Source organism: Meriones unguiculatus (genome assembly GCF_030254825.1).
Source record: "Meriones unguiculatus strain TT.TT164.6M chromosome 13 unlocalized genomic scaffold, Bangor_MerUng_6.1 Chr13, whole genome shotgun sequence".
NCBI classification, from domain to species: Eukaryota; Metazoa; Chordata; class Mammalia; order Rodentia; family Muridae; genus Meriones; species Meriones unguiculatus.
This window is the reverse complement of record NW_026843580.1, coordinates 1829816-1842783: the sequence shown is the minus strand read 5'-3', so window position 1 is coordinate 1842783 and position 12968 is coordinate 1829816. Positions and strand designations below refer to the sequence as shown.

General features: G+C 39.7%; 1 protein-coding gene across 1 annotated transcript; it reads right to left on the bottom strand.

The window, feature by feature from the left end:
• Positions 1-444: 444 nt before the first annotated feature.
• On the bottom strand, positions 445-11541 carry LOC132650497 (zinc finger protein 431-like). Its single transcript, XM_060375826.1, has 4 exons — positions 11512-11541; positions 5879-6005; positions 5614-5674; positions 445-2242 (listed from the first exon to the last, which is right to left on the bottom strand). Exons 1-4 carry the CDS (start codon positions 11539-11541, stop codon positions 445-447), a joined length of 2016 nt encoding a protein of 671 aa, XP_060231809.1.
• Positions 11542-12968: the final 1427 nt, after the last annotated feature.

Here is a 12968-nt window from a genome sequence, read left to right as displayed (position 1 = left end):
AATAATCTATGAATAATGAATTTTTTTATAAATCTAGTTGTGCTGTTTCAGGAGTCACAGAGAAAGATCAAAAAACTTATTAATCCAGCCCCAGAATCACAATTGAAAAAGCATAGAAATCTCAGAATACATCTCTTTTCCAAGTGGGATGAGTCTGCCAGGGACCTTCCAGGGAGCAAATTTCTGAAGAAAGCATGTCTCCTGCCCTGTAGCACATGCTACTATGGCGACATTGGTGTGGGTGCTCGCAACATGCAAAGGCGTTACTAGTTATAGTCATAGGGTTTATTTCTAGTATGAAATCTCTCATGCCTTCAGAGATCAGATCAATGTTCAGAGGCTTTAACACACTGATTACATACTTAAGGGTTTTCTCCAATATGTGTTCTTTTATGTACTTGAAGACTACTGAATTCACAAGGCTTTACCTCCTTGATTACATTCCTAAGGTTTCTCTCCAGTATGAATCCTTTCATGCCTCTGGAGGTAGCAGCAAAATGCAAAGGCTTTACCACAATGAATACATGCATAAGGTTTCACTCCAGTGTGAACTCTTTCATGCCTCTGGAGATTGCTACAACGTGCAAAGGCTTTACCACATTGATTACATTCATAGGGTTTCTCTCCACTGTGTGTTCTTTTATGCGTTTGGAGATGTCCATGCTGTGAAAAGGCTTTCCCACACTGATTACATTCATAGGGTTTGGCTCCAGTATGAATCCTTTCATGTCTCTGGAGGTTGCACCAATGTGCAAAGGCTTTACCGCATTGATTACATTCATGGGGTTTCTCTCCAGTATGTATTCTTTTATGTTCTTGGAGATGTCCGTGTTGAGAAAAGACTTTCCCACACTGATTACATTCGTAGGGTTTGGCTCCAGTATGAATCCTTTCATGTCTCTGGAGGTTGCACCAATGTGCAAAGGCTTTACCACATTGATTACATTCATGGGGTTTCTCTCCAGTATGTATTCTTTTATGTTCTTGGAGATGTCCGTGTTGAGAAAAGACTTTCCCACACTGATTACATTCGTAGGGTTTGGCTCCAGTATGAATCCTTTCATGTCTCTGGAGGTTGCACCAATGTGCAAAGGCTTTACCGCATTGATTACATTCATGGGGTTTCTCTCCAGTATGTATTCTTTTATGTTCTTGGAGATGTCCGTGTTGAGAAAAGACTTTCCCACACTGATTACATTCGTAGGGTTTGGCTCCAGTATGTATTCTTTCATGCTTTTGTAGACCACCGATTTGTGAAAAGGCTTTACCACAATGAATACATGCATAGGGTTTCAGTCCAGTATGAAGTCTTTTATGCCTCTGGAGACTGTTACAATGTGCAAAGGCTTTACCACATTCATTACATTCATAGGGTTTCTCTCCAGTATGTATTCTTTTATGCAGTTGGAGACTACTGGGTTGTGAAAAGGCTTTCCCACACTGATTACATTCGTAGGGTTTCTCTCCAGTATGTGTTCTTTTATGTAGTTGGAGACTACTGAGGTGTGAAAAGGCTTTCCCACACTGATTACATTTATAGGGTTTCTCTCCAGTATGTGTTCTTCTATGCATCTGGAGATTTCCATATTGTGAAAAGCCTTTCCCACACTGATTACATTCGTAGGGTTTCTCTCCAGTATGTGTTCTTTTATGCAGTTGGAGACTACTGGGTTGTGAAAAGGCTTTCCCACACTGATTACATTTGTAGGGTTTCTCTCCAGTATGTGTTCTTTTATGTAGTTGGAGACTACTGAGGTGTGAAAAGGCTTTCCCACACTGATTACATTTATAGGGTTTCTCTCCAGTATGTGTTCTTCTATGCGTCTGGAGATTTCCATATTGTGAACAGCCTTTCCCACACTGATTACATTCGTAGGGTTTCTCTCCAGTATGTGTTCTTTTATGCAGTTGGAGACTACTGGGTTGTGAAAAGGCTTTCCCACACTGATTACATTTGTAGGGTTTCTCTCCAGTATGTGTTCTTTTATGTAGTTGGAGACTACTGAGGTGTGAAAAGGCTTTCCCACACTGATTACATTCATAGGGTTTCTCTCCAGTATGTGTTCTTTTATGCCTCTGGAGATGTCCATATTGTGAAAAGGCTTTCCCACACTGATTACATTCGTAGGGTTTCTCTCCAGTATGTGTTCTTTTATGCAGATGGAGACTACTGGCTTGTGAAAAGGCTTTGCCACACTGTTTACATTCATAGGGTTTCTCATAAATATGTATTCTTTTCTTTCTGCAAAGATAATTCAGATATGTGTTAGTTTTACCCTATTCATTACTCTGATAAATGTTTTTTTAAATGATTTATTTACTTATTATTAATACTGTGTTCTGCTTGCATGCTAGATAAGGACACCAAATCTTATTATAGATGGTAATGAGCCACCATGTGGTTGGCTGAGAAATGAACTTAGGACCTTTGGAAGAACAGCCAGTGCTCTTAACCTCTGAGCCATCTCTCCAGCCACTGATGAATCTTTATGTCAGTATAAATTAAGTTTGCAATTTGCTTTAATCTTAAAATGAAGTTACTTCTTAACCTTTTATCACTTTCTTTACATTCATAGTTTCCCCCTTGATTGTGGGTTTCTGTACCTTACAAGATACTTTTGATGGTAAAAAACTTCATACACAGCTCACTTATAGCATCATTTTCTGTAAGTGGTTTTTCGCATATTTAAAGACCTAGAAGGAGTAAGCTTTACCACAGGGACTGCATTCATAGATTTTCCTATAGTTATAATCACACTGCATTTATAAATAGAACCAAAATAAACACAACAATTTCCACAGGGCCAGTTATCACAGGAAATTTCTGTAGTGTGATTTCTTTGGCTATATTCCCATTGAGCTTGGAAATCTAATTAAGTATATTAGTTTAATTTTTAACAGTCCTCTGTTTTGAGTAGACTTTCTGAAGGTGATAGGAGTTCATAATTCATTTGTTATTAATCATGAATGGATGAATGAACACAAAAAATATTAATTTATAGTGTTGTCACTATCATGCTTTCTATTGTACACATGTACAGGATAGTTTAGAATGCAATAGTCTATGATGATGTGCATCTGGAAAAACCCAATCAGGGAAAGTGGGCATTGCTGGATCCTTCCCAAAAGCATCTCTACACAGATGTAATGACGGAGATCTACAAGATCATCACTTCTATTGTGGAGACAATAAATATCCTTTAACAGTTAATTTATAATTTAGTGATAAATAATGATTAATGAATTAAATGTAAATTTGCACCACATTCAGAAAGTCTGTACAAAATTTGACTATTATATATCTTCTATTTGTTCTGTAAGAGAGAATTATATTTCTTTTTTCGATATTTCTATGCTCACATGATTTCTGTCAATTTTGGGAAAGAATATGGAGGCAACCAGCATGTAATATATTTGAAAGCCAGAGCAACTGAAACTCTGAACTTGGTGAGTGGAAGGTCAGCTGAAGCCAGAACATCGACATTAAGGCTTCCTGGGACTACATGTGACCTGAGACCATTTAGATCCACGTCATCCAAGGACTCCTGTGGGGAATGAGTGGTAAACATTTGATCTCCCTGCTCACCACCTTGTCAAGTCTCCCTTGTCCTCAGCAGAGGTGGCCCGCAGTGCCCGAGGCTCCTACCACAGAACTCCTTGATTCCTGATTGAAACAGCAGAGGCAGGCGACCTAGGTCCTCCATGGTGGCTGCCAACTATACCAGCCTTTCATGTGCAGGGTCCACGAGCAGCTGTATGGGCCCTGCATGGGATCCCAACCAGCAACTCTACCAGCCATCCAGTCCCTAAGTGGTGGGCAGCTGGCTGTATGAGCCACCCAGGTCTCTGGACTGCTCTAGCAGCTCCCCAGGGCTTCTCGGCAGGCATTTATACCAGCTTTCCAGTTCTGCAGCTGTGGCTGGACTCCCACTGGACCGCCATACCAGCTTCCAAGTTCTGCGGCTGCAGCACCACTGAGCTGACAGCCCTCCTACACCCGCATTTGCCCCAGCAGGCCAAATCTGAGAGTAGAAAACACGGGGAACCCTTCTGTTCTCAACCTGCTAGAGAGTAAGGGCACCATCAAGTGACTGCATGCAGAGCCCCACATCCAGGATCCCTCTACATTAGCAGCCAGACATCGGAATCCTCACCCCAACACACCTGCTGTGGGCAACATTGAGATTCTTGGGACAGCATTCTCAACACTGAAGCCCCTGTTCTTTGGGTCTACCAGTGTACTTTAGGCAAAGAACTCCTGGAGTTCAGACAGAGCTGAATACCAGAACACTCAGGTACTCAGAGAATCTCTGTATGCTCATTGGACCTGTGAACACAGCCAGTATCTACAATGTGGATATTAACTATTTATCATTTATATAAACAATTTTAATTTAGAACATGGCTGCTCTGGCAAAAGATCCCATCCAAATATCTTCTCTGTCAATATGGTCTGGCTAGAATACAAACGTGCCTTTAATCCAGGAGACAGAGGCAAGCAGATCTGACTTCAATGCCAACCTGGTATAGAGCAATATCCAGTAAAGAAAAGCTTGGATTCAGGCATGGTGGTACATGCTTTTAATCCGAACTATGGGTGTAAAAATAACAGGTAGAAGGAAGCACCCATATTTGAAAGTGCTGTCCCCTTTCTCATGCCATTAATTCAGTGGCAGCAAAGGGGACAAATTCAGAAAAATATTGGACAGCACAGGGTACATGTATCTCTCATGAGAAGAGAGAGGAAATGAAGCTCCCTTAAGGGGCACTAAATGGAAAGCAGAGGGAGTTTTACTGGGATGGTAATAGAAAGACAGGTTGGAGAGAGAGACCTAAGGTCAAGATGAAATGAGCCAGAGAATAAAAAAGAGCCTGAAGATTAGAAAAGACTGATAGAGTTAAGTTTGAGACTAAACAAAGCAATTTAGAGGACAGTAGAAAAGCCAGATCTAATAACTGTAGGAGAGGAGTTTGAGTCAGAATAGCTGGATTGAATCAGCCATCCATGAGCTCAGAAAGAACAAGATAGCATGTGCATATTAAGCAGTCATTCTAAGAGGCAGAAAATCTTCGAGGCCTAAGGTAAATTGTATGGAAACTAGCAACTGCCCTGTCCAGGCCTAGGGTAGCAGACAGAGGGGTATTTTAGGAGACCATAATTTCTAGTTCGAATAAAATACGTTTTTACAGTAATATCTGTTTACCAAGGGATTCACTGTCTTCTTTTGCATTGAAATGCCTGGCAAACATAAATAATATACCGACACTGAGGAACATGGATTTGGGAGAATTTAATGTTCCTTAATACTCTTAAAGTGGTATTCGTTTTTACACTGTTGCTTTTCTTTAAAACCTCTGGGACACATACAAATTTCTTCACAGGGATGGTGAGATGACTTGGAGGTCAAAAGCAGTGGCTATTCTTCCTGAGGTCCTGAGTTCAATTCCCAGCAACCTCAAGGTGGCCCACAATCATCTATAATGTGATCCCATGCCCTCTTCTGGTGTGTAGGCACACGTGCAGGCAGAATAATATATAAATGATGAATAAATATATCATCTTTAACTAATTTTTCACTGGCATATTTATATAAGCTTCCAAGAGATAATTACCTTCCATATCTTCTAGAACTTTGATAATGTTTTTCAATTTTATGCTCTTCCCATTTGTAGCCTGAAATATGTACCAAAAAGTGAATTATAGATTAGTAAAAATTAGGCAAAATATAAGTTATTATCTTCAGTAAACCTTAGAAACATGCCTGATTTATTCTTTCTCATTCCAAGTGAACTTATATAAGAGCATTAATAAGAAAAGTCAACAATAACAATAGATGTCCCTTTTACCTTAATAGCGAAAGAAAATTCACTCTCTTACCTATAGCTGTAAGGTGCTGGCAGGTCTCCAGCATCACATCTTTGTAGAGACTCTTCTGGGAAGGATCCAGCAGAGCCCACTCTTCCTGAGTGAAGTTCACATCCACATCGTCATAGGTTACCGAACTCTAAATGGTCCCGACATGAGTATAACAGAAAGCACGATAGTGACAACAGTATAAATGTATACTTCACTGATAATATATTCATATAATTCTGGTGCTTCCCTGATATGTCCTGACAAAGAGGTTTCAATGAATTCACCAAGTCATTTTAGAAGGAAACTAAATGAGGAGGTTCACCTCATTTTTGCACCCTTTGTATAGAATACAGCCTTACAAGAGAAATGCCAATTAACAGATATAAAGAAAGCAAAACAAGGAAGTCAATGAACACTACAGACCGCAGATCACAGAAATTGTATGCACAATTAGTAACTAAAAAATTATGGGCAAACAGGAAGTATTGGCTCACGATTTTAATTCCAGCACTCAGGAAGCAAATGTATGTGTATCTCATTAAGACAGAAGCCAGCCCAGCCTCTGAAACAAGTTTCCTGACATCCAGTAGTACATTTAAGACCTGTATTCACAGCAAAAATCAATCAAATAAGAAAGATACAAAGAACTCAATAGTTTTTACTTAAGATCCTACAAAGAATTATATATTCACTACAGTTCTGTATCTACTAGGAAGCAGAAGTGGCCCAGTTTAAACTGTAATATTAATGAGAGCTTACTAAAAGGGAATTCATCTTCAAATATGTACAAATGGACAGATGAAAACATTAGACCTGGAATAGTTGGTAGTAAATGAGCAACATAAGGCAGTTGAGGTGGCTTAGCAATGAAAACCTCTTGTTGGTGTTGCAAATAACTGGGCTCAATTAACAGTGCTTACATGGAGGCTCACAACTATCCATAACTCCAAATTCAGGAGATCTGAGGTCATCTGCTGACTATTGTGAAAACCAGTACACAAGAGGTGCATAGTCACACATACAGGCAAAATACTACTCATATTCACTTATTTAAAATAATCAACACAAACACAAGAGGCAGGAAAAACGTCACCACCTGTAATCCAATGACTCAGAAGTCTCAGGCAGTATCAGGATGTCATGTATTCATGTATGACATCCTGAGAAATAGAATATACTCTCTGATGAACACCAAAATTCAAGTGTGGATGTGGATGAAGACCAGCACAACAGCATATGCTTGATATGTGCATAAACCCACCTATCAGGCCCATCAGCCTATATTTCAAAACAAAAATGCCATGCATACTAGGCCTCATTTAATGCTAGCCCTCTAGAGCCACTATGAGATGCACCTCTAAGTTTGAGGCCTACCTGGATTGCATACCTACATTCTGCACAGCCAAAGTTATACAAAGAAACTTAGTCTTCAAAAACACCAGAAGTAAAAATGTAAAAACCTCAGGATACAAAATTACATTAGCACTGAATATCAATTGCTTTGACTCTTTCTTACGTGCCTTAGAGTTAGAGTCGATGAGGGTGAAGGCATGAGATCATGAGAAGGAATCAGAATGATCAGTTTCAATCCCAACACAGTAGATAGTAACAACAGGAAATCAGTTGAGACTATAGAAACTCAAAGCCAATCCCCAATAAGGAATGTAGACAAATTCCTCCACAAAAGCTTTCATAACTTCCCCCAAAGAAACACACCAAAAAGAACACCAACACAGGCTCTAAGATCAACAATGAATAAATAGGATTTAATGAAACTGAAAAGCTTCTGTAAAGGAAAGGACACTGTCACCAGAACAAAATGGCAGCCTGCAGAATGGGAAAGAATCTTCAACTACCATACATGTGACTGAGGGCTGATATCCAGAAATATATTAAAGAACTCAAGAAAGTAAACACTGACAAACCAATTAATCAAATTTAAAAAATGGGGTGCACTGCTAAACAGAGAATTCTCAAGAGAATAATATGGAAAAGCAGACAAACACTTAAGGCATGCTCAGCATCTTTAGTCATGTGCAGAGACTGATGAATCAAGCAAGCATGTCAATCCAAAAAAACTCACAGGAAGACACATGCTGGAGATGTTCTAGAGAAAGGGGAACCTTCCTCCATTGATGGTGGGAAGGTAACCTTGTATAACCACTTTGGCAATCAATCTGGTGCTTTCTCAGAAAATTAGGAATAGTGTTACCTCAAGAACCAGCTAGACCATTCCTGAACATATATATGAAAGATACTCAATCATTCAACAAGGACATTTGCTCAACTGTGTTCACAGCATCTTTATTCATAATAGCCAGAACCTGGAAACAACTTATTTGTCAGTCTACCAAGGAATGGATGAAGAAATTGTGGTACGTTTGCACAATGGAATACTACTTAGCCTCTAAAAACAAGAAATCATGAAAATGGCAGGCAAATGAATGGCACTAGAAGAAATCATCCTGAGTGAGGGATCCCAGAAGCAGAAAGACACACATGGTATATACTCACTTATAAGTGGATATTAAACATATTATGTAGATAAACATACTAAAATCCATAGTTCTAAAAAAGGGAAACAGCAAGGAGGACCCTAGGAAAAAGGCTTAATCCTCATTCAGAAGGGGAAACAGAACAGGATACGCATCAGAAGTGGGAGAAGACAGAGAACAGGACAGGAGGCTTCCACAGAGGGCCTCTTAAGGACTCTATCCAGCAAGATATCACAGGAGATGCTAAGACTCATAGCCAAATTTGGGCAGAGTGCAGAGAATCTTTTAGAAGAAGGGGAGATAGAAAGACCTTGAGGAAACAGTAGCTCCATCAGGAGACCAATAGAGATAAATTGGGCCTGTGGAGAATGATGAATATAGCAAGCCTTATAACTGTGGAGGACCTAGAACTCCTGTTCTGATGTAGCATCAGAAGCAGGGGCTGTCTCTGACATGTACTCAGTGGTTGGCTGTTTGATCACCTCCCCATGATTTGGGGCGGGAATCCTTGCCAGGCCACAGAGAAAGACAATGCAGTCAGTCCTGATGGTACCTGATAGGCTAGGGTCAGATGGAAGGGGAGGAGGACATCCCCTATCAGTGAACTTGTGGAGAGTCATAGGGAAAAAAATGGGAAGGGGGAAGGAGAGTGCAACTGGGAGGAGAAAAGGGAGGAGGCTAGAGCTGGGATACAAAGTAAATGAATTGTAATACATGTTAAGTAAAATTAAGGGGGAAAAAAAGACCTCCACGTAAAGTCAGAGGAAATCTGCTAGAGGAGAAAGTGGGTAACAATCTTGAACTCACTGGCATAAGAGACAACTTCCTAAACAGAACACCAACAGAACAAGCTCTAAGATCTACAATTAATAAATGGGCCATCATGAATCTGAAAAGCTTTTGTAAAGCAATGGACACTATCAATAGGAGGTGATTGCCATCTACAGATTGAGAAAGATCCTCACCAATCCTACATATGACAAAGGGTCAATATCCAAAATTATATTAAAGAACTCCTGAAAATAAACAGCAACAAAATAATCCAATTATAAAATGAGACACAGGGTAAGAGAATTCTCAACAGAGGAATCTTGAATGGTGCATAAGCAGTTAAAGAAGTTCTCAACATCCTTAGTCATTGGGGAAATGCAAATCAAAATGACTTGAGTTTCCATCTTATACCTGTAAGAATGGCCAAGATCAAAAACTCAAGTGAAAACACATGCTGGCAAAGATATGTAGAAAGAGGGACACTCCTCCATTGCTGGCTGGGGTGTAAACTTGTATAACCCCTTAGGAAATCAATCTGGTACTTTCTTAGTAAAGTGGGAATAGCCATACCACGAGACCCAGCTATACCGCTTCTAGGTATACACTTGAAAGATACTGCACTCACAACAAGGACATCTGCTCAACTCACTCACAACAAGGACATCTGCTCAACTATGTTCATAGCTGTTTTATTTGTACTAACCAGAAACTGGAAACAACCTAGCTATGTCTCAACCAAAGAAAGGGTAAAGAATCTGTGTAACATTTACCCAATGGAATGTTACTCAGCCTTTACAAACAAGGAAATCATGAAATTTTGCAGGCAAATTGATGCAACTAGAAAAGGTCATCCTCAGTGACATAACAGAGACCCACAAAGACACACAAGCTATAAACACACTTATTAGTGCATTTTAGTCATTTACTACAGGATAGACCTACTACAATGCACAGACCTCAAGAACATGAGAACAATGGGCATCTTAAGCTTCATGTCAGCCCACTAGTTAGTGGAGTGGGGGATATATCTGACATGGACTATGATGAGACTTCCCTACCAGGACATACAGGAGGAAGATGAACTCCATCCTCTGTGAATAGATGAGATGGGCTCTCTGATTAGGAGGACTTCTCTATTCTGAGGAATAGTGGAGAATCAGAAGGGATTTGGGAAATGTAAGGAAAGGAGGGAGGGACCTACAACTGAGATTTCAATTTAATAAATTAATAAAAAAACTAGTGTTTTAACTGCCTCTTACATAATCTGATTGGCCTGCTCTTTGATCACCTCCCCCTGAGGGGGGAGCAGCCTTACCAGGCCACAGAAGATGACAATGCAGCCACTTCTGATGAGGACTGATAGACTAAGATCAGAAAGAAGGAGAGGAAGACCTCCCCTATCAGTGGCCTTGGGGAGGGGCATGCATGCAGAAAGGGGAGGGAGGGTGGAATTGGGAGGGGAGGAGGGAGGGGCTTATGGGGGGATACAAAATGAATAAAGTGTAATTAATGAAAGTTAAATAAAAAAGAAAAAAACTAGTGTTTTAATAAGTATTCACAAAAATCCGTATGTAATGATATCATCATTACTATATTATTTATATAATATATAAAACATAAACTGATGTGTAAAAATATTAAATCTTTAAACACATTCTCCAAAGCAAAAGTGAAAAGGTTACAATCTAAGACATGGTATTTAATCAGAAGAAAAAAGTGAGATGAGAGAATTTTCTAAGACTAATACATTTTTCTTAAAGTATAATTTATTGTTATTTATATTGAAACAAAATGGGTAAGTCTATTTCCTAACCTCATTTTTCCTTTTTCATGCTGTATGACACATTTGCAGGAAGCTTTCATACCTTTCAAATAAAATGGCTTTCTGCATTTAGACAGTACACTAAAATAGCAATTTGCTTCTCATAACAAATCTTGCTACAAAAATCTTGGTATTTAAATTTTCTTCTGCATACACCAATTAAAAAGTTAAAAAATCTTTTAGTACTTAATTGCCTCTATTAGCTTCCGTGCTTTCTGCTCTTCATTTTTTATTACTACCTCTAGACAAGATAGCAGAAGCTCTCACATAATCATGACAAAAAAGAGCCCAAGAAACATGAACATCAGTCAGGAAAAAGGAGGTGAACACTTTTTTTGTGCTAAATAAGTGAGTAGTGAATAGTATTTTTACCCTTTCATACAACTGTAAACAACACCATTAATATGATGTATTTTCAAAATAAGGGTTCAGTATGTTCAATTTGCAGCATAAATCAATACATTCCAAATCACGTTCCTAACAACTTAGAACAAGAAAGCTGATTTCAAAACTATGTGCTATGTGAAATAGTATACAGGTAGGTACAATATGACTTCTGTACTTACCATGAAGCTAAAACTACCAAGAAAGTGCATATTTGTGAAGAAATAAACAGATATAGAAAAAAAGACCAAAAAATTATACTTAATTTTTATCAAAATTCCTAAGGAAAATAAGCCAGGAAAAATGTGAACTTGACCAATGTTACCTATGATTGTATGTGTATAAAAATGAAACAAACACAGAGGTCATCACTCCTACAAAAAAACCCAAATAGGCAGTTTGCAGCCAGTTTTTAAACATAAGTTTGTAAACAGAAGCACCATGTTTGAAAGCAATGTTTAATTGAGTGGCAAAAAGAGTGTCCAATCAGGGAAAAAGACTTGACAGACTAGCCTAAGCCCAACTTTCAGGAGAGGAGAGAGGAAAGGCAAGCTACTTCAGGGGCAATGCATAGAGACAGGAGACAGTTTTACAGATGTTTACACAGAGAGGTTCACTAAGAGAACAAGCTAGTCAACAGTGAAGACAGTAAGAGCCAGAGAATGAGAAGGAGCCAGAAGATTAGAGCAGATTGCTGGAGTTAGTTTGAGGCCAAGAAAAACAACTCAGAGACTGAGAGAGAAACCAGATTGAATCACTAAGCATAGAGAGGAGTCTGAGCCAGAGCAGCTCAAATGAACCAGTCAGCCAGAACTCAGAAATAACTAGAGAGTGTGAGTTTATTAAGCAGTAAGGCTCAGGGGCTGAAAACATTCCAGGCCTAAATTACAGTATATGGAAGCTAGATTCATCCAGGACTAGATCTTGTTATACCCAGTTTGCGAGCCCCCAAAAGATCTCCAGGAATCGACTCCGTTGCAAAACACATGAGGGTCTTTTTTTATTGAAAATTATAAGCTGCAGCTTGGGCTACACAGCCTCACCGCCAAAGCGGTGGGAGCTGAGCACGCCGCCCCAGGTTAGTTGGGTGATATATAGATTCTGGTTCTTCCCAGCATGCCCAAGGCAGGGGCGATTCCTTCCTGGCAAGCATCTATTGGTCAAAATGCTACACTCTGATTTGATTGGCTATATGAAGGTCCCCAGACCATAATGACCTGGTGTCCCTCCCTAGAAGGATGGGCCAGTTTCCTAGCAACTGTTATCTCTAGTAGGTGGGGAAAGAATGCAGTAAGGCAGTCCTTCCCCTCAGGGCATCAACAGACTTCTCCACCCACATAGTTTAGCCCGTAATAATAGCTGCTAATTTTAATTTTTTTGGTCTCTCAATCTAGGTAAGCAGGAGATGGTACTAAGCCTCAAAGACAACTAAAACAGGAGAATAAAAGTCCCTTTTAGAGGCCAGTGCTGCAGAGTCTCCTCCTCTCCAGGGAATCCCCAGTCACAGAGGCTGACAGGGCAAAGGCCTCTGCCCAGGTTCCTACATGCAGTCTGGCTCACACTCCATCCCACTGCTAACACGTGGGATTCAGATAGCTCAGCATTCCTAACGCCAGGACAAAGGACCTCACAAGAAGCT